Here is a 22,837-nt window from a genome sequence, read left to right on the forward strand (position 1 = left end):
CTTTTCGGAATACTCTTAATTTAACAATTAAGTATTCAGGGTGTGCGATCGGCTAGTCTAATCAGAAACAATTAAGTCTAAGTATGTTAATTTTAGTTAATTACAGAAGTACTTGTTTCGACCATCGTGATTGGACATAATAATAATGCTAGAGCTCTTCGAAAACTCAAAATAACCAAGTATCTATGGTGTAGTGGTTGTCACGTCCGCTTTACACTCGGAAGGTCCCAGGTTCGAGCCCTGGTAGATACATGACTTGACTATCGTTATTGGACACAATAATAAGCTAGATCTCTTCGAAAACTTAGAATAACCAAGTATTCATTGTGTAGTGGTTATCACGTCCGCTTTACATGCGGAAGGTCCCGGGTTCGAGCCCTGGTAGATACATGTTTTGACCATCGTGATTGGACATAATAATAAGCTAGATCTCTTAGGAATCTCAGTATTACCAGGTATGTGTAGTGTAGTGGTTATCTCGTCCGCCTAACACGCGGAAGGTGCAACGTTCGGGCCCTGCTAGATGCATGTTTTGACCATCGTAATTGGACATAATAATAAGCGGTAAAGAGAACATAAATACTCAAAATTTAATTACATTAAGACTGAAGCGACAGATATTATATAAAAACGTCTTGGTTTGGACCAAGGCCGAAAAAACAAACGATATGTGTGAGGTTTATCAATTGACTGAAGTATCAGATATTGAATTTTTTTCTAGTTATTTTTATACACTGAATCCTTAATCAATATTTAATTCAATCAACTGATTTTACTGTTAATCGACCTAGTCCCTCTAAATTAATTGAAAAAATTACATATCTACGCTTTTTCAAGAACAATTACATTTTCCGAAAACATTTTATCATGAAATTAATTATTTTGAAGGGATTTCGTGTCGATGCTCACTAACTTGTGAGCATCTTGACCGACATAGTTTTAATTGTTGCTGGCTTGACAAATTTTCAAGTTTGCACCAAAAGAAGTTTAAATCTGTTTTAAGTTGTTGATAAGACTGTCGTTTAGAGTGAATGTCGTCTACTTAAGACAAAGCAACAAAGTTTATCCTGTGTGGTAAAGGGTAAAGATCACATAAACAGAAATACTTCTCAGACTTGTTATATTCATTTCCCGCGGAAATAATATGGTTAAACACATCATTCATTACTAGTTATGCCAAGAAGGTCACATTTAACTCCGACACCCCCTCCCTTCCTCCATTTTCAAAATATATGGCATTTTATAATCACCAGTGGTTTCAGTGTATGGGTCATCTGAGCCGTCGCAACACACTCAACCAATATTACCATAGACTGAGTTATGACCAAGAAATTCTTAAGTACGGAAAAGGAAGTTCCAGTGCAACTTTACCATCAAAGAGGCGACAATAGAAATGTAGCATTTCGATATACGAAATTAAATGTATAAATTCGCGCACCACCCTTGTTTGGCATCCACGATCAAATATTTACATTTTCCATTCGAGTTATGCCAAAGTTCGCTTGCTTTTTTTAGACATCCAGTAGAACATTTCAAATATTCAATACTGTATCCTCAACATGATAAATTAATTTCACGATAAAATGTTTTCGGAAAATGTAATTGTTCTTGAAAAAGCGTAGATATGTAATTTTTTCAATTAATTTAGAGGGACTAGGTCGATTAACAGTAAAATCAGTTGATTGAATTAAATATTGATTAAGGATTCAGTGTATAAAAATAACTAGAAAAAAATTCAATATCTGATACTTCAGTCAATTGATAAACCTCACACATATCGTTTGTTTTTTCGGCCTTGGTCCAAACCAAGACGTTTTTATATAATACATATTGCAATGAACCAAATTATGCAAAATTTAGTCATTAATTTCTTATAATTACGTTCAAAAATTTTGTAGAGATTTAGCCCCCCCCCCCCCAAAATTTCAAATCGTAGCGACTCTACTGTTCACCGGGATTAAATTTGCGTGTAAAATTAAAAAAGGACACCGAATTTTTTGTTACCATTGCTGTTGGACATGTAGGAGATACAGTTTTGATAAATGTCAAACAAATTCAAATGATACCTTACCATTAGAAAATTTCTCCAAGTGATTCTCGAGTCTATTAAAGGATGAATAGAACTATTGAACTTTGCCTTCGGAAAATGACAATCTTTGGCTGGAAAACAACCAACGATCATGACAGCACTCACTCAACTAACGGTCATACTGAAATAAATTCCCCTATGACCTAGTTTACGCTCACTATTAAATTCATTCGAAAATTTCGTCACGTATTTTCTCTGAAATGTTATAGTGAAATGGAACTATGGTGTCAAAAATGATTTGTTTTCGTTGGTAAACAAACACACTAAAAGCATTTCTATGTTCAATCAACTGGGACAAATGAACTACAAGTCACTTTGGCTTAGTTGAGCTCTACTTAATTCGAAAGTTTAGCCGCGTTACGGTTTTTGACGTAGTCGAAGTATGACCCATTTCGGTAAAAAAGGGTCAAAACTAAAAGTGGATTTTGGTGTTTTGATAAATGACCCAGTTGAGCTCTCAATAACTGGGTGATTGTTAGGGGGGAACGAAAAGAGGGAGGCGGCTTAACTTTGGCAGTGCTAGAACCGAGTTGATCGACACACGTCCCTTTATTTGTATAAATTGAGGGGAATGACGCGACATAAATTACCTTAAATCGACACCGCTGATCATCACCTAACTCCACGGCGAAGAAGGTAAGCTATACGTTAATATGGGTGACTATTACTTTGCACAGAAGTCCATTAAATTGGCCTAGGAAGTGACCAAAAGCGGGGTTTGGGACTCCCCTCTCTTGTGTAGCAATAATGAAGAAGGGCGAGACATTCGCCACCTCGCGATAATTTTTCTCAGACCTCCGGTTTAGGTGCGACTAGCATGGAAGAAGAAGGGTGTAATGGAATGGTGAGGTGAATAGGCAGACGGCTACGCGAAATGTAGGGTCACGTGGTAAAACTCTCCTCTGCTCTCGGCACTAGCTGTAACTCGATTACTGCTCTGCGCAATATTGGCGCGCAAGCCACCTCCAAATATCGCGCGTACTGAGAGGGATACACTGTTTAGATCCGCTCTCTACCGCCTCTACTACTGCGCAGAAGCTTTCAACGTTGGTAATAAACTCGGGAAGGAGGGGATGAAAAGGGGGAAGTTACGATTTTTCAACGTGCTCTCTTTAACACTATAGGACCCTTCCATACACCCTTCTTCTTCCATGCGACTAGTACGCAAAAATTTGCCCCATAGAGAGAGAAAAAACTATAGGCTGAAAATGAACACTGCATCCCTAAAGGGACCGTAAAACGCCCCCTTTCATTGTAAAACCGAGCCCTCTTTAACATAGAATCAGGAGAAGAGATGGGGGTGTGAATTTTGGAACAGTCAAGGTCATTCAACCTATTGAAAAAGACTATTTAACGACCGTGGCCGTTCCTTTTTTATCTTTTTATAAAGCAAACTATCTACCCTTTAGAGATGCAGCGTTCATGTTCTGAAGAAATAACGCCCCGCTCACGTCAAGAAAGACTTCCCAGAGAGGAGCTCGAGATTTCTAATAGTGTTAGGAAAGGTGGAAAAATTTAACCCCCTATCCATGGAGTTAGAAGGAGTTCTTACCCCAGCAGATACGTACGCTATACCACCTATTGTAATTGTTTACTTCCTTGGCTAATTTAATGGACTTCTGCTTTGCACCGGGTTCTTCATGAATTTTTAGATAATAATGGTGCTGGTGCCCCCTCCCGCTCCATCGGGTGATCACCCTTGTGGAGCACAGCATAAGGCCTTGGCGTGGCGGTGGGGACCCGAGTTCGGTGTGCCGGTTCGGGAATACCTTGGGTTCACCCTTGGTTCAGACCGTTCCCTGCCCCGTTCCGCGAACGTTTTGCTGGGCCGCCTCGCCCTCCGTCCAGGTGTTGTCTTGGGTGGCCCCCGCTATTGGCAACCCTCTAAGGGTCGCGGATACACGCCTGGACTGTATGGCACTGATGCGCTCCGAGGGAACTCCCCCGTCCCTTCGACCCTTCTGCTGCCTTAGTCCGTCCCTGTTGCCGACCACCTCCTGGTTGGGCTCGCACTGACGGTGTCCCACTTCATTCACCTGCTCAAGGGGCGTTGTCGGCCCGCTGGCCGAACCCGTGTGCTTTGACGGCGGTTCCTAGGTACACTTGGGAATATGAATGACAATGGGGGGCGCTAATAAGCCCCCCCAGCTAGGTGCAGCGCCTAATCAAGTCCTCTGACATGTCCCAAATGTCTCGCCTTTTCCCGATGTCTCCATTTAATCGTAGGTGTCCCTCATTTGTGGTTTTTCTTGGTACTTGGACGATGTTAATCCTATGGCCCGAGGGTGACTTTTTTGCCCTCCGCTGACGGTCTCCTTTTAGTACCCAAAGTCCTTGTGGTTATGACCCTTGAACACATAATTGTTTCTTGTCGTGGTGTTGAAGCGCAACCTGCTTGCAGTCCGTGTAATGTGACCCATCTATTCGTGGTGGTCTTTAAAGGAATCGTTTTCTCACACTCCATGTCTAGTACCTCAATTCCTTATGGTTAACGACCCTTGAACAGTGTTTTTCCTTGTCGTGGTGTGACGAGCACAACCTCGCGTTCCCTGATCTGTCCCCGTAGCCAGGGTTGAGCCCACCGCTTTTGTGGTTCGAAGTAATGAGGTGATCTTTTCGCTATATACCACGAGGAGCAGAAAGTTTAGTCTTTCACAAGGCTTTTGAAAAGCCCGGCCACGGTTTTGGAGTATCTGGATCCGGTTTTTGTTGATTGGCTAAGCAGCGACGCCTTTCATTTGTTAAATTATGTCGACTGCTTATTTTTGGTGGCTGTAAAGAGTTGATCTCTGGGTTGACCGTTGACGTACAAAGGTAATTTTTAAGCAGACGACACGGTCACGTGAGCAACCGGAACTAGTTTCTCCAAATTCAGAGATGGTCCTTATTTCCAAAGTTTCTGCTCCTCTTGGTATATTCACTTTGGTGAGAGCTAATTGGCGAACGACAAGCGAGAATTGACTACACTCCGTTAACTTTGCAGTCCATCTTCTCATATTTAGTCTGTACTAAACCTTTGATAGCGCCTCACCAGGCGTTACTTTACGAGAAATTATGAGTTCATGACCAGCTCTCAGTAAGCAATGACAAACTTATGGAACATATCATATAAACTTAGGGAAGGCCCATAACAGATATTCTATAAAAAGTCAGACACGAAAATCTATTCTTTAAAGACAGTTATAATATGTAAACTAAACTGAGATACGTTCCTCGTTTCACTATCAGAAATCGAAACAATTGGTTATTTTCCTGAAATACTGACAATTGCTATAGTGATAATGAATTGACTAATAGATTTGCGATTTATCGAGTTATGCCAAGATAAATGAAATAATATTTATTTGTTTAACAGACTTGATTGCGAAGAGATTTCAACCTTAAGATGAATATGAACGAATTAATTTTGCTCTCTTGCGTCAGCTTTCTTGGCTTGATCGTCATCATGTCTGGCATGTCTGGCACCTTCCAAGTGTCCGCTCAAGGTACAGGCTGCTAAAATTTACTTTATGAAGTTTGGACAATCACCCATAAAACATCAAGTTCAACGCCAATATACACATGGTAGTAGTAGGAAAGTTGAAGGCAAGAAAAGTTATAACTGTCTGTAGTATCAAAACAAGTGTTTCCCAAACTTTTCAAAGAGGAAATACAGCGGGTAAATCGAGTTTAATAATTTCTTGAAGCAGTTTTTACAATTACCAAGTGGGAGCAGTTTATTAGTTCGCAATTTTTTAAAAAAGGGTGGGGAACAATTTTAAATTAAAGCGAGCTAAAGAATATTAGGAATACGTAGATTTCTTCTTCGTGAAATATTTTATTTAACAGGTCATTTTCTGAACCTTTCTCTTTGAATTAAAAGGGGAGGAGTTGTAGAAACCGTCGAGTCACTATTAACGTCATGCATAATGTATTTGTAACCGCGTATCGCGTGATATTGACTTAGCTAACCACCCGCGCACCGACTAAAGCTTAGTTCCCACTTGACCGAAAAAACGACGGAAACACTGCTTAAGTACCTCTACGGCAAAACATCTTCCGCAGAACGCGGACAGAATTGGTGTTCTATTTTTGATGCAGAGGACGACGTAAAATTATTTTCATAACCAATCAATATTCGTTTCGGGATGAAGCTTCTGTTGACGTCATAATAGGGGAGTTTTTTATCGCCGCTTTGAGGTTTTTTTTAACTCGCCAGTCGCCATTGCCACATTTGCATGCTCTTAACTTTTGAGTCTGAATTCTCAAATTGGATTTGATCGCGAGTCGCTATTGCCGTGTTTGTATGTAATAAGACTTCGATTTGAATCTCTGACCTTAATTTGGTAAAAGAAAGCTCCTTAATTAAGATACCATCAAGGGAAAATCAAAAGCCAAGGCTTAAGTTCTTATGGCTCCGAGTCCCAATTCCAACTCATGCCACGTGTCGACCGCCCATTTCTGTCTGAATTCTGTCGTATGTGTGAACTGAACTAAAATCTTGCCGCCGAAGGGCTGCGTAAAACACAATTTTTTGCCACAGCGCTAAAGTTTTCGGTCGTCATTTTCGGTAAAGTGGGAACCTAGCTTAAGGCGACCTATAAGCGTCGAACCCGAATGCGAACAAGTTTTCTTTGCGTGTTCTCAACGAATGGACCTAGGGTCGAAGATTGTCCTATATGAATCAGAATCTTACTTCTATAAATTTGAACGAGGAATTTACATTTTACAGAATCATCTATCTGCAATGGAACGTAAGTAATATTAGAAAATAATATTCTTTGGTCAACTTGAAATTATTTATTTCCTCTTGGCAAGCCTACTTTTAGTCTCTAAATCGAAGCGAATAGTAGATATTTCGTATTTTCTCCACAATGAATTTGTCTGAACGCGCTATTCAAGATTAGTTAAAATAAAATTTTCCGCTAAATTAAAACTAATCTTCGTTACTCTCATGAAGGAGTCGAAATTACCATTTTCAACCCAGATAATTTCTTTAGTCCCGTAAATTTAGATGAATTAGGAATCACGCGTGTAATTACTTTAAAGCATAAGTTTATAAGATATGTTCCATAAGTATGACACTTCGTAGCGCTAGAGACTTACTGAGAGCTAGTTTGAGAACGACGCCAGAATTGACTACACGAGGTTTTGCAGTCCATCTTCCTATTTAGTTTGTACTTAGCCTTTTACAGACTCTATGACCTACGTCACTTCGTGACAAGCACTCAGTAATCATTGACAAACTTATGGAACACATATTACGAACTTACACTTTAAGCAAAAGTTTAATTCGAAGCCATGGGTACCTTCAGTAACCCTCTTTGCGATGTCAGATTTTCCCTACTGTACGCTTTTTCGTGTTTCCGGTTTTGACGTCATGATGTTCAGCGCTTGCCCTTCAAAAAAACCATCTAATCTATATGGTTTTTTTTGATGGCGTGACGTAGCGCTTGACTGTTGAACACTTGACAGACAAAAAGTTGGCGCGAGATTTAAAAATTAAATTCCTACAGTAATTGTATTAGTTTTCTTTACAAAACTACTTCTACCATTCAAACAGACATAATTTTCTTAAACAATTTCATTATTTGCGAGCTCGTTAATAATTGAATAAAGCCATTTGTGCTTCGTAACGTTTCGAGGGCCAGTAAGACGTTTCCCCAACTCCATTTTCAAAAACAGCGCTAACGTCAAAATGTCACTTTTCCGTACAACAACCGTTTACGTCACTGTGACGTCTCGAGCCCATCAACCAAACATCAAGAAAACAGCGATTTCCTTGAGATTTTCGTTACTGAACGTACCCCATATTTATGAGTTGCTGAATATTACCGCAAAAAGGAAAGCCCATTTTCGTATTGCTTTACAAAACGCAATTGCAAAAAGGCAAAATTTTTAGTTTTAAAAAAAGGAAGAGATTTTAGACGCACTAGAAAGTTTTCTAATAGTGCAATGAAATCTTGAAGGAGAAGAGAGGGATGGAGTGAAAATCCCCATAGCTGTAACGTTGCAGTCTGTACCCCCAACTAAGGAACGGCATCGAAGTCTTCCCAGCATGCTCAGCGTCGTACAGTACGGAATAGTAAAGGAAACCCACTCTGTCTTAGAAATAGAAGCTAGCTGTCTCGGCAGCACTTAACAATCGCCTACCGAAGAGTCGGGGCGTGCGCGAGGTACACTGCATTGAGGGTTTCGGCGCCCCAGGTCGCCCATTGTAATTTCCCCTCAATGTCACCTCTTCTCCCGATTTGGAATTCGCTTAAAAATATAAACACTCATTCAATAAAAAAAAATATTTTTAGGAACGTTACGCAATCATTTGACATCGCCATAGAATGCTTAATTGCAGCTCAAGGAGGTTCAGTGACAAATTTGGGGCCAGTTATCATTAGCGCCGTTCAGCAAGCTCGCCCTATAATTAAAAATCCAGAAATGCTAACTCCCCAACAGATCACTGATTTGATTACGAAAATCTTTATGCTTGTCACACAGTACATCGGTAATGGGAAGGCAGAAAAATGAAGTACTTTGACTATTTGAAAGGTGTTCAAGGAGAAGAATTAAAAAATAAAAGATATTAACTAATACTTAAATTCCGTCTCTGTTTCTTTCTCTTTGTCCCTGACAATTCAAAACAACTTATTTTGAAGCGGATGCTGTTTGATATTGAAATGCCTCTCTACAAAGATCAAACTTAACGAATCTATTAATATATCTTTTTATGCATTGCTACAGAATTTTAGGGGGATACGAGCAGTTTTTTGGTGGGGTTCACGGATTATTTTGAGGGGGCCAAGTTTGAAAAAGGCCTAGCGTCGCCGCTGTCAACTATTAACGTAAAACAACGCGATTTTAAATAAAGTTTTTTCAAAATTAATAATCATTAGAAATACCTTTCGGCTAGAGTCTGCTTTCTCCGAAACGCCTTGTGGCGACGCATTACCGTGTTGCGAAATTATGAGACAGGATATTAAATTTCGATTAAAGATAGGGTGAAGTAGAAAATCAAGTGATTTTTTGTCGATTCTTCTACTAATTATAAGACCAGTCTGCATACTGAAACATTCAGGAAATACTTCCGAATGATTTTAAAATTCAAATTAGGTTCAGATTTTAAGGATAATTTTAAAGAAGGACCTCCGTCCAATCGCGTAACGCCCTGCCTATTTGTTAACAAAATTCTCAAGCATTTTGATTTACATGCTTTTAAAAATATATTTTCAGATATAACTTGAAAGTGTTCAGATTTTCGTTAAGCCTAATGTTTCAAACTTTTGCTAAGACTAATTTTATAAATATGTGTTTGGCCTAATTATTCAAATATGTGTTAAGCCTTTATTGCAGTCATTGTTTTCACGATATCAAAGACTAACGTTTTTGACAGAAAAAATACCTTTACTGGCTTTGGGTGTACGTTTCGATTTAAAATTAAATCCCTGGAATGTGACCCATCTCCATACTGTATTTCATACTTGGTGGTTGCGAATTAAGACTCGCCCCTAAGTACTACAGTACGCGGGGGCCACGGATACATTAGCAAGGTCGTATGGCACTGCTGTGCTCTCTGGGTGTCTTTCCCACCCTCTAGAGCCTTCTGTTGCCTTAACCTCTCGCTCAGTCTTGAACGCGGGGGTGTTTATCCTATATGATTTCACCCGTTGTTCATTATTCCCACTGAGCGTATAGTCAAGTTAAGATTGGAAAGGCAGCGCCATAATGGTAATCCGGTTGGCGCGCTTTGCAAATCTACAGACATTCTTGTAAGTGAGCCTACGACAAGCGAGAATTGACTACACTCAGTGGTTAATATTGCAGGAATTCCATCTTCCTATTTAGTCTGTACTAAGCTTTTCACAGCGTCTCACCAGGGCTGCGTTCAGTAATACTCATCAGGAAAAACATCGATGTTTGGAAAAATGAAATCGGTGTTCGTTTGACGTCATGATGACGTTGCAGTTGTTGAACGGCACAATTTTGGGTAATCGATGCTTTTCAAAATGGCGACGATATTATGATAACGTTATGGCAGAGGCTTAAATAATAAAACTGAACTATTTACAAAGATATTGTACTTCAATTCATCAATTATGTCAAAACGCCTACGTCTTAAAACTGTCATAATCCTTTTTTTACCGAAATAATGTATTGATTTTTAGTATTATTATCTATAAGAATAATATTTGTAAATTCTTCATTATTTAAAATGACGAAATTTATGTCATGAATCTGATGCTCATCTAAAAAACCTCCTCTCACAGCTCATTTTTCGGGGCGTACTATTAGCGTCGAAAAGATTAGCATCGAATGAGAATAGCGTCGAAAATTTTATGTTGGAGCAATAGCACCGAATGGAAGTGAATCGAAAATCTTAGCATCGAATAGAATAGTGTCGAAAGGAAAAGCATCGAGGGCGTCAAGCCTGCCATTGGAATAGTGTCGAAAATATTTTATAAAATTAGGATTAATGGCGAAAGGAATATCGTCGAATTTATGTGATTGAGATTAGTATCGAAAAGATTTGTATTTAAGTAAGCCAATACTTGACATTTGCTCATCAATGAAAAATAAGCTTTTACGACCACTCTCCGATTCAATTTTCCAGCGTAAAAATCCCCTCTGTGCAGGGTTTTACAATACCTTGGGCCAATGTGTACCTCTTTGGTAGGATTTTAACACAACCAACACTTGATTCTGATTAATTAGACCACGGGGAGTTCGACAAAAATTGTGAAAATATTCTAAACCCTACGCAAGTTGGTCAAAAATGTTTTGGAAAATTTGAAAATTGCATATTATTATTGAGACCGTTGACCGCCCAAACGCGTTCTGCACGCAATCTTGAAAAATTACTAGGGGAAAAACATAATAACAAGGGCTCGCGACGGAAATATAGCTATGAAATTTTAAACACCGCTGAAAAATTTACAATTCTTATATCAGGATAGAAAAATATTTTGAAGAAAACTCCACTTTGAAAAGTAAACAATATTTTGAAGAAAACTCCACTTTGAAAAGTAAACAATATTTTGGAGAGACGTAATATTAATTCGAAACGTAAATGAAGATAACAATATTTTGGAAAAGGCATAATATTATTCGGAAAACTAACTCAATGTAAACATCCATATTTAGGAAAAGGCATAATATTATTTGGGAAATAAATGAAGATAATCAAAAATATTTTGGAAAAGGCGTAATATTGTTTCGAAATAAATGAAGATAAACCACAATATTTTGGAAAAGGCGTAATATTATTTCGAAATAAATGAAGATAAACCACAATATTTTGGAAAAGGCGTAATATTATTTGGGAAATATATGAAGATAAACAACAGTATTTTGGAAAAGGTGTAATATTATTTTGGAAACTAAATAAATGAATATATCAAATTTTTGGAAAAGGTATAACAATATTTGGGAAGTAATTGAAGAGAAACAACATAAAATTTTGGAAAAGGCGTAATATTATTTCAAAACGTACATGAAGATAAACAACAATATTTTGGAAAAGGCGTAACATAATTTGGGAAGAAAATTAAGGTAACCAATATTTTGGAAAAGGCGTAATATTATTAGGGAAATATATGAAGATAAACAACAATATTTTGCAAAAGGCGTATTATTATTTGGGAAATATATGAAGATAAACAACAATATTTTGGAAAAGGCGTAATATTATTTAGGAAGCTAAATAAATGAAATTATCAAATTTTGGAAAAGGTATAATATTATTTGGGAAATATATGAAGATAAACCACAATATTTTGGAAAAGGCGTAATATTATTTAGGAAACTAAATAAATGAATATATCAAATTTTTGGAAAAGGTATAACAATATTTGGGAAGTAATTGAAGAGAAACAACATAAAATTTTGGAAAAGGCGTAAAACGTACATGAAGATAAACAACAATATTTTGGAAAAGGCGTAACATAATTTGGGAAGTAAATTAAGGTAAACAATATTTTGGAAAAGGCGTAATATTATTGGGAAAATATATGAAGATAAACAACAATATTTTGGAAAAGGTGTAATATTATTTTGGAAACTAAATAAATGAAATTATCAAATTTTGGAAAAGGTATAATATTATTTGGGAAATATATGAAGATAAACAACAATATTTTGGAAAAGGCGTAATATTGTTTAGGAAACTAAATAAATGAAAATATCAAATTTTGGAAAAGGTATAATATTATTTAGGAAACTAAATAAATGATAATATCAAATTTTGGAAAAGGTATAATATTATTTTGGAAGTAAATGAAGATCAGAAAAAATTTTGGAAAAGGCGTGATATTATTTCGAAACGTACATGAAGATAAACAACAATATTTTGGAATAGGCGAAACATAATTTGGGAAATAAATTAAGATAAACATCAATATTTTACAAAAGGCATAATATTGTTTGGGAAGTAATTGAAACATTTTTCTGAAATATTTTTCCAAAATAAAATTACACCTTTTTCAAAATTTTCTTGTTTATCTTCATTTACTTTTCGAAATAATATTACGCCTTTGCAAAATTTTGTTGTTTATTTTCATTTCCTTTCAAAATATTTTACGCAGGTGTTTAAAATTTCATAGATTTATTTCCGTCGCGAATCTGTTGTTATTATGTTTACCCCCTAGAATTTTTCAAGATTGAGAGCAGAACGCATTTAGGCGCTCAGCGGTCTTAATGGTGGTAAGTACATGCAATTTTGAAATTTCAAAACGTTTTTGATCAACTTTCGGCCAGTTTAGAATTTGTTCGCTTCGTTTTTCGAACTCCTCGTGGTCTAATTAATCAGAATGAAGTAAAATCCTACCAATTCTTGGTCTAATTACGTCACTTTTTAAGGTAATTTAGTCAAGCTTTCATTTGTTTAATGAGGACTCAACGTCATTATTGAGAATAAATAACTTGAACCTAACCTCACCTCATCTGAAACTAACCGAACCAAGCCTAACCTCAACCTAACCAAACCTAATAAGCCACTTACCCACCACAAGCTACGTTTCGACTATAATGACGTTCGACATAGTTCCGTGTCGACCGTATTCCGATTTTGTTATTTTCATCCTCATTCCATTCGATACTAATCAAATTTGTCAAAATGTGGTTCGCTGCTAATCCTAAGAAAGCGAATGTTTTCGACTTTAAGGACGTTCGATACAATTCCTTTCGACTCTAGGTTAAATTAGTAAATTGAAGGAGCAACTCTCTATTCGACATTAATCAATTCGATACTATTATGCGACCCCCATTTTTCTGATGGGCATCCGATGAGCATCATGACGTCACGCCCAAAGACGCGAAAAACCGTTCAGTAAGACATCGATGTCATCTTTTAGTCATCGATGTTTTTGATGCCGGTTACTGAGCGCAGCCCAGGCTTCACTTTATGAGAATCTATGACCTACGTCACTTCATGACAAGCTCTCAGTAACCAGTGACAAACTTATGGAACATACTTATGAACTTATGTTTTTAATTGATAGAGCACTGAGCTTTAATATAAGAGTTAAGAATTAAGAAACATTAAATTATGCCTTAAAAAACGGCCCTTTTCTAAATATAAAAGGAAAAATATAAAACATAAATAAATGATCTCTTATTACAAATTAATTAGCATTTATTTCGTCTTAAAAACGAGGACTACTGCGCCATCCCCCATTGGTTTAGTGGCGTCTGCTATATAGAACCAAGCTCTTACCCCTACCTCTCTAAGCCTGGGAAAATTCAACCACTTCCTTTAGGGCAAAGTGCTTCGCTTTAGCAGACGACACTAAACCAATGTCGGTTTAAACTAATTAAATGCTAATTATCTATATCAAAGTCCTGACTGACTGATTGACAGACTGACTGGTAATCAACGCCCAGCCCAAACCGCTTGCCCTAGAAGGCTGAAAATTTGCAGGAACGTTACTCATAAGTAGTACGCATACTAAGAAAGATTTTTCCAATCCGTCGCCATCTTAAAAAATGGCGCCCAGATATGTAAAAAATCTTCTCTATGCAACAAAGTCCACGCGTTTCAACCGATTTCCCAAATATTTAGTACACTGGTTTCCTTTAACCTATAGATGGGCTGAATGGTCTTTCGGGTTCGATTTTTTGCCATCTTTATAAATAGCGGCCAGAAACTTGAAAACCCTTCTTTATGGAATAATGTCCGCGTGAAAAGTAATAAAAAATGTCCCGACGGGCTGACGGGCATCGCCGAGTGCCTTCGCTCCTAGGGTGCTTCAAAACTATTAGTCATCAGTAAAATCTACCCATTCTTTATATCATTTTGATGGAAGTTCTTATTATACGCGAGCGACTCCGCGGGTAACAGCTATAGTTTTGTAATAAGAGAACATTTATTTGTATAATGATTTTGATTCAGGCCATTAAATACCCATATAACGTTTAGTTTTAAATTTTCATCATTTATTCTTTTTATTTAATATTTTTCCTTTTATATAAGAAAAGAACATTAGTAAAAAAATGAAAAAGAGAAATTTCAGCGATAATTATGTTTCTATTCGACAATGTCATCAAATACTTTAACATGTCATTTACTCATAATTATTTCTTATCCTTGAAATCCATCTGGCGTATAATTTAAAAATTTTTCCAAAAACCCTTTCCCTAATTTGTCGAATTTCGCGCAAAATTTCTGCTAAACTTAATTATCTCCTGGGGTGAAAATGACAGAAAAAAGGCGTAATCTCTTATGGTTTTAGATTAAAATAAGTTTTTCGGTTGATAAAGAATTTCAAATATGAAATATTTCATTCTGGAGCGAGAACGACACGCGTTATCGCTACGACATAATTTTACTGGAAACTTAACTTGTTTATTGCAAATAAGTAAATGCAAATTTGATTCTCTGAAAAGGATCAATCAAAATTAAAGTAAAAGATGAAATTTGATATTAAGTTCCTCGTTAAAATTTTGGAAAACGTTTTGGAGATCGCATTTTACGCCGTGACTTTTGTCTACGATTTTATCGCGTCGATTCCGAATAACATTAAAATTTACAATTCCATGAAGTCGATACCCAAATTGGGTCTTGGCTACGCCAGCACCTTTCAACTGCTACGCTTTCTAAGATTCCACAAGAGAGATGTCCCCAGTACTGTCAGTGAGTAACTATTTTGATCTGTCTGATACGACAAAGAACGTAGAAATATTTGGAGAATATAGTTTCAGGACGTAAGGTTGGTACTAGTAACAGTGAACACTTATAACAATTCTTTGTATAACTTCAGTTCCGGTAACGTTAGGCACTTTCAGGATTCGAAATATGAGTCTTTAGACACAATCCACTATGTTTTCAGATTCTTAACTCTTTTAAATTTCCCAAACCCCTTAGAGGACCCCAGATGTTAACAATCTCTGGTAAATGTGAACACCCTGCCCCAAAATATTGAACATTGGACACAAATGTGAACACCAATGTTAATCAACGGGGAGGAATAATTTTTTTTATTTCTCTCCTATATGGTTAACTTAGTGTTCACATTTGTGTCCAATAATAGTTGATTTTTACCTCTCCGAGTGATGATGACGTCACGGAGAGGTATAACACTGGACGTGTCTGTGTTTCTGTCACCGCGTTCGCAATTGGCAAATCAGAGTAAATGTGTTCGCATAAAGCAATTTTTGGCTTCTACTCCCATCGTTTGGATTGAGAAGTACGCGGCGATGGGCTTGGGTTGCGATAACCGTCTAGCATCCCAATGGCAGGGCTTCCACCAATGGTTCACGCAAATAAAAGTCCTAAAAAAACTGAAAATTTTAATTACTTTTACTTCGGGCATTTTTGTACACTTATCTTTTACTTTTTCGCATCTTTGTCTGCAAAGACAGGTTTTATTAATTCACTTTGTAATAACGTTAATTGGCTTAACCTTGTCGGCTAGCCAAAGTGTTAATTTTGTTGTGACGAGAATAGTTGTTAGCTGATTTTCAATTTCAGTGTACCTCGAGGCTATTCGCGGTGGTGCCATTTTGGAGAAAAAGGGAATTCTCTTAACGAGCTTCTTTTTCAAGCCTGTTGTGCTTCTATCCAAAGTCTCTACGGCTCAGGTAAAAGATAAGAAATAGCAGCAAAGGGACTTGCCATTGACCGCCAGGACATCGGGATAATACCCTCTTAGCTAATAACTTATCGACCCTTTGGCTTTTGTTAGCCAACACCAGGGTTCAAATTAAAAAACCTATCACTATGGGCACGGCCAACTTAGATACTCGACAAGCTCGCCAATGAGGCCAGCCAAGTTTGATCGCCCTCTATGTTAACGAACGTATGAAAAAAAACCTGAAAAAAATATGAAGCCGGGACAAAAAGAGACGAGCTAAAATTTTTTTATAATGTTAATCCTATGGGGCATGGTCCCGAGAGTGGATTCTATCAGCAATTAAGAGTCCTTTTTAAAATGTTTCCAATTTTTGACAACTCTGGGTATTTTATGAGGCGTGAAGTAAGTTTTGAGCTTCATTTTGAACCTAATTTCATAATTTTACATAAATTATTTCGCTTTCAATAAATTATTGTTCCTAAGCCTTGGTCATGTTTTTGTTTAAGCAAGCCGGGACAACTCGGGACGAGCTAAAATAAGATTCTAATGCTATTCCTATGGAAAATGGTTTCGAAACTGGATTCTACCTTTAATTAGGAGTCGTTTTCAAAATGTTCCCGATTTTTATCAACTCTGGGGATTTTATAAGGCGTGAATCATATTTTGGGCTTCATTTTGAACCTAATTTAAAAAATTTATATCCATTGTTTCACTCCCAATAATTTTCTGAACTTGAACTTCAATTTGAAGGCAAGTAATTATGAAGCCTGGCTTCATTTCCCGCGAAATTTGAATTTGTAAATATTGCAATGTCAAAACTCAATAAATTTGAAAAATAATTTTTTTGCCGTTTTATTTTATCACAAAAATTCATCTTATGTGTAATTTAATAATATAAATACTTGTCAAGCTTCTAAAGGAAATCTTCGGTACCCAAGCAGAACTTTTGTAGCGAACCTTCAAAATTATGTTGAAGCTACAATACCAGACTTGCCAAAATAAGAATCCTGCCAAAAGTAAAGTCTCTGTTACTTCTCAAGCTTGAAGACTGCGGCAATCAGCAACACATCCAGAAAATGGCATAACATTTCCCAAAAAATTTAAATGTTACCAAAGACCTCACGAATAAACCCATTAGTCGTAAAGTTTTGAAATTCTAACTACGAGTCATATGACAAACATTCAGTTTAAACATTGTTTATTTAAATGCAATGCACTATTTAACATCCACAATACATACATTTAATATAATATTAAATCTTATTCCATAAAACCAACAATTCCGTAATGTAATATTTTAAAATAACACAGAGACGAGCCAAGGTCCAAGTTCAGAAAATTATTGGGAGTGAAACAATGGATATAAATTTTTTAAATTAGGTTCAAAATGAAGCCCAAAATATGATTCACGCCTTATAAAATCCCCAGAGTTGATAAAAATCGGGAACATTTTGAAAACGACTCCTAATTAAAGGTAGAATCCAGTTTCGAAACCATTTTCCATAGGAATAGCATTAGAATCTTATTTTAGCTCGTCCCGAGTTGTCCCGGCTTGCTTAAACAAAAACATGACCAAGGCTTAGGAACAATAATTTATTGAAAGCGAAATAATTTATGTAAAATTATGAAATTAGGTTCAAAATGAAGCTCAAAACTTACTTCACGCCTCATAAAATACCCAGAGTTGTCAAAAATTGGAAACATTTTAAAAAGGACTCTTAATTGCTGATAGAATCCACTCTCGGGACCATGCCCCATAGGATTAACATTATAAAAAAATTTTAGCTCGTCTCTTTTTGTCCCGGCTTCATATTTTTTTCAGGTTTTTTTTCATACGCTCGTTAACATAGAGGGCGATCAAACTTGGCTGGCCTCATTGGCGAGCTTGTCGAGTATCTAAGTTGGCCGTGCTATGGGCTTCAATTTTGATGAATTTGAATGCTTGAATAATTTCATTTTAAAGATAGTTTAAGATATATATTGTTGCAACTTCAAAAGTATAAAATAATATATAAAACTTTTTTGAAACATTTTGAGGCTTCTTTTAATAAGAAATGACAACTGCTAGAGATAAAACCCCCACAAAAACCCAATAAAACCCCGTTTTTCTAACCCCGTCCAACACCCAAATCGACAGGTTAGAAGGGGTATAGCATAAGGAGGTATAGTCATTGGTTTGACGGCTTTAATGTATAATAGATTCTTGTTATGACAGAGTTGCGAGTTATTCTTCAAGGTGTTTTTATTCTTTCAGAGTCTTTTGTCCAGCAAGGAAAATGTTGAGAAGTCATTCGTTTACCATTTCATAAAACCATGGCTTCGAAACGGGCTGTTTACCAGGTAAGAAGATGTATAATATCTTTTTGACAAGTTGAAATTGAATGCCACTTTTGTAGTCGGAAGGAATTGTGGCGAGATCGCAGGAAGAAGATAGTGCCATCATTGCATCCGAAAATGGTCAACTCTTACTTGCCTATTTTCCAGGAATGCGCCCTGACTCTAGTGAACAAATTAGCTAAAACACAGGGTCAAGAAGTGGACATTCTGCCTCTTCTTAGCTACTGCGCACTCGACGTCGTCATAGGTATTAAATTTCAGCGCCAGTTCAAGGGTTCCTAACAAGCACACTGATTTAACGTGACAAAAATTCTTTCTCCATATTCTCGCGAATCTGATGCCGTAAAATTCGAATACCACAACGATTCACCTTCCCTTCTTTCGATTCTTGAGCAAATCCTGGATATCCAATACATTAATTCTTTGACAAATTTACCTCTAAGAAACCTGGCAAGTTGAAAAGCTAATTTAAAAGATACATTTTATTTTGCAGAAAGTACGATGGGAGTTAAATTGGGAATTCAGAAGAACGAGGACTCTGAGTACTTGGAAAGCATTCACTTGTAAGTTTAGGTGGTCAACATTGAACAGTAAGGGTTGCACTGTTCGGTGGTAAGCGCTCGCGGGGAACTTACTATTTTAAAAACCACTAGATTGAGCAGTGCCTTGGGAATTCGGTTTTTAAATCCGCTTTGCTTGATCGATTGGATTTTCAAACTCTGCCCAATGGGTAAACGATACTTTAAAGCCCTCGACTACGCCAGGAATTTGACAATGACGGTTAGTGTACGATGTATTGTTTTAACTATTGATTGGACTTAATATTCATTCATTCATTGTCAGATTATTGAGCAACGAAAGTCCGTGTTCTTGGCGTTGAAGAAAGAAGTTCCTAAAGGGGTTCCCGAATATAAAGAAAAGGTTTCGATTTTGGATTTCCTTTTGGAGATGCATCTTAGCGACGACAACTTCCGGTTAGAAGACGTTCAAGACGAAGTCGAAATTGCCTTGTTCGGGGTAAAATCTTTACTTAATTCAGAAGCATCTGATTTAATGTCAGGCATGTCTTTAGGGTCACGACACGGTGGCACTCAATATGAGTTGGGTGTTGTTTTTGTTGGGACAAAACGAGTCAGCACAAATGAAAGTGCACCAAGAACTGGACGAAGTGCTTGGTTCATACAACGAATCTCCCATTGAGCTGGATGACCTCAAAAGACTACCCTACTTAGACTGCGTCATCAAAGTACGTGTAGTAAAGATTTGATTTTATTTTTAGCAAAAATAGTTGACACGAGTAAATAAATAGCATAGCCGTCACTGCTGAGCCAAGGTTATTGTTCTAAAACTGTTTCTATTGTGCTCAATAAATATTGGATAATTTATACAGGAGTATTACCATTTGTTTCATTTTTGGCAGGAAGCAGCTCGGCTGTACACTCCGGCAACGGGATTTGCAAGACGTTTGGACGAAGACTTAATGATTGGTATTTCGTATTACCACTTGGACATCCAAAAACAGTTAATCTTAAAGGGTTCTGTTTTTAAATTATAGATGACGTGATGATACCGAAGGGAACCGATTGTTTCGTAGTTGCGGACATAATACACCGTGATCTGGATGTCTACTCCGACCCCGAGTTATTTTTGCCCGAACGCTTTCTGCCCAACGCCGAAAAATCCGTGAACCCTTTCGCCTTTCTCGCCTTTTCATCGGGACCCAGAGGATGCCCAGGTATTGATTTGTTGACTTTCGTAAATTATTTATCAATCTCCAATTTTCTAAGAAGTGTTCTAAGATATTGCTACGGACCATAGTTATAATTGCTCCTTTTAACTTTATCAAATATGCCTTGAAGCGTATTGTCGGCGACACAGTGTTTGGGAAAAACTGCCTTTGAACCATGACCTAACTCTAAATGACGCAAAGCATTATGGGTTGCAGTATTGGAACTAGGCAAACATGTTACCTCCATAGGTTTAAAATCTTCCTAGGACGCGAGGGGTCGGACGAATTTTCAAACTTTAGAGCTCTGGCAATTTAAAACTTAAAATGTGATGGACAACAGTGTCGTCATAAACCTAACATGAATTACGAAAACAACGTTATTTGATAATAAAACACTGGCCCTTCTTTTCACAGGATACCGCTTCGCCTTGTTGGAAATGAAAGTGGTGTTGAGCACGATTCTAAGACGCTTCACTGTAAAATCAACGCTACCACGTGACAAAATTCTTTTATCCTTTGAAATGGTTCAAAAACCGATTGGTGGACTGCCCGTCACCTTTCTGCCTCGATAGAGTAATCTTTTCTTTAATCGTATATCTAATTTCCGACTCAGCTTTTCTTAAGTTACTTCCCTGTATTTCGCGACAAACACGGGACTGTCAAAATTTAAAAAAAAACTCCACTCCGAATGTACATACAATCATGAATCTATACAACATTGAATATCCCTCCGAAACTCTAGATTTGATTTGGGTGTTGTCTACCTAGTCCATGACTTGTGTTGCGTCGTTCAAAAAATCAATCATAAGACAGGAGGATGGTGCCTATTGAGTGTTATGGCTTCCGTTCCTAGAAGCGCCTCGTGTTGCAAGTTGGGTAAGAAGCTACCACCACGAGGTTGATGTCCTCTTTAACTAAGTCCCAGTCAAATCTTAAAGAGAGATTAGAAGGGACACATTCATTGTTTTATAAACTCATGGTACAACGCCTAATCGTATACAGAATATTACTGTTTAAGAATGCAATATATGTAAAGGTTTGTGGCGTATTTAAATTCGTTTAACATTACAAACTGGTATCAGGTATACAAGGGTCTACCGGGCCTATAGAATTCTTTCAATTCTCAACTAAACTCGCATTATACTTCATACGTAGCAACTAGTCTGTCAAACGAAAGAAGAGCCCTGACAAATTTGTCCAAATTGGTGTCGCCACCATCGACCCCATAGTACTTTATCAACTTGTTTTGTTTTGTCAATAGTCGTCTGTAATATAGTCTGCTATAAACAGATAGGCTTAATCGCAATAGAATAAATACATTTTGCAGTATATATTTCATATGTTTATGTTTCATGATTTTTTAGGATCATCGAGTATTAAAGAATAAAAAACAAAATTAACGACAAGACACCAGTTTTATCTTTGTTGAACTAGCATTGCAATATATTTTAATGACATAAGTTAAAGTACTTGTCCATAAGTAGTTCAGCAACAAAGCGTCTTCAGTCCACGTTTTCATCAGAGTCTTCGCTGTCTTCTTGCATATTAATTTTAAGAGGTTCAATTGTGGTTTCGATGATGGGATCTTTTTCCCAATACTCATGCATTATATTCTCGACGTGCTCTATTGCCTTACGCCAATTCTCTGGTGTCACACGTTCAATGGCCCTCAATGTTGCATCTTTGACCGTCGAGCGTTTGAAACCAGAATTCTGCTTCGCAACGTCGTTCTTCACTTCATATTAGTTCAATCGGGTTAAACTGGCAATGGTACGGTGGAATCCTCACTACCGTGTGACCTCTACTTTTAGCAACCTCGTCAATTTCGTACTTCAGGGTTCTGGTCTGGACTTGTGATGCTTTATTATTTCATAAAGTTCACGTCGAGAATATAATGCATGAGTATTGGGACAAAGATTCCATCATCGAAACCACAATTGAACCTCTTAAAATTAATATGCAAGAAGACAGCGAAGACTCTGATGAAGATGTGGACTGAAGACGCTTTGATGCTGAACTACTTACTACTTAGACTTATGGACAAGTACTTTAACTTAAGCCATTAAAATATATTGCAATGCTAGTTCAACAAAGATAAAACTGGTGTCTTGTCGTTTATTTTTTTTTATATTCTTTAATACTCGATGATCGTAAAAAACCATGAAACATAAACATATTAAATATATATAGCAAAATTTATTGGTTCTATTGCGATTAAGCCTATCTGTTTATAGCAGACTATATTACAGACGACTATTGACAAAACAAAACAAGTTGATAAAGTACTATGGGGTCGATGGTGGCGACACCAATTTGGACAAATTTCTCAGGGCTCTTCTTTCGTTTGACAGACTATAATTATAATATTAATCCTGGCTTTATTTTAATTGTTGTCACTGCAAGTTCATAACAAAACATTATTTATGAACATTTTATATAAGGCATTATGCTATTTTGAAATTCAATAAGAGTTTAGATATTAAGAAAAAATACCGAAAGTGACATTTTTTTAGACTTAGATCGTAATTGACATAATATACCAGTAGCAAATCCTAATGAAGCAGCTACTTACGTAATTTGTATAAATTGTTTTCGATTCGCAAAAATTATGGCAAGAAAAATACTGATCGTTTAAATCGTTTT

The 22,837-nt window shown here is 36.9% G+C and overlaps 1 protein-coding gene and 1 long non-coding RNA gene across 3 annotated transcripts; one reads left to right on the forward strand and one right to left on the reverse strand.

Annotated features, from left to right (window-relative positions):
• The first annotated feature begins 15,186 nt into the window (after window positions 1–15,186).
• LOC149594133 (cytochrome P450 4V2-like) lies at window positions 15,187–21,349 on the forward strand. The gene is made up of 10 exons (XM_089861329.1): window positions 15,187–16,135; window positions 18,383–18,468; window positions 18,525–18,712; window positions 18,959–19,028; window positions 19,119–19,245; window positions 19,309–19,482; window positions 19,538–19,711; window positions 19,886–19,952; window positions 20,021–20,200; window positions 20,609–21,349. The coding sequence occupies exons 3-10, from the start codon at window positions 18,583–18,585 to the stop codon at window positions 20,764–20,766; spliced, it is 1,080 nt and encodes a 359-aa protein (XP_089717455.1). The 5' UTR covers window positions 15,187–16,135; window positions 18,383–18,468; window positions 18,525–18,582; the 3' UTR covers window positions 20,767–21,349.
• Window positions 17,310–18,037, reverse strand: LOC149594134 (uncharacterized). Of its 2 annotated transcripts, none has more exons than XR_016379356.1 (2): window positions 17,788–18,037; window positions 17,310–17,679 (listed from the first exon to the last, which is right to left on the reverse strand). It is a non-coding gene; the product is annotated as an uncharacterized LOC149594134 (long non-coding RNA). The 2 variants fall into 2 exon arrangements; XR_016379357.1 differs by having other exon boundaries at window positions 17,310–17,683.
• Window positions 21,350–22,837: the final 1,488 nt, after the last annotated feature.

This window comes from Phalangium opilio, unplaced genomic scaffold (assembly GCF_054372755.1).
Source record: "Phalangium opilio isolate 3A_F unplaced genomic scaffold, DU_Popi_V2 ptg000390l_1, whole genome shotgun sequence".
In the NCBI taxonomy this organism is placed as follows: domain Eukaryota; kingdom Metazoa; phylum Arthropoda; class Arachnida; order Opiliones; family Phalangiidae; genus Phalangium; species Phalangium opilio.

What these genes read in the sequence shown, in the direction of transcription:
- LOC149594133 (XM_089861329.1), top strand. Translation starts at nt 18,583, where the DNA reads ATGGTCAACTCTTACTTGCCTATTTTCCAGGAATGCGCCCTGACTCTA. An exon ending in ACTTAGACTGCGTCATCAAA is followed by an intron (nt 19,712 to 19,885) that starts GTACGTGTAGTA and finishes CATTTTTGGCAG; the next exon opens with GAAGCAGCTCGGCTGTACAC. An exon ending in GGGACCCAGAGGATGCCCAG is followed by an intron (nt 20,201 to 20,608) that starts GTATTGATTTGT and finishes TTCTTTTCACAG; the next exon opens with GATACCGCTTCGCCTTGTTG.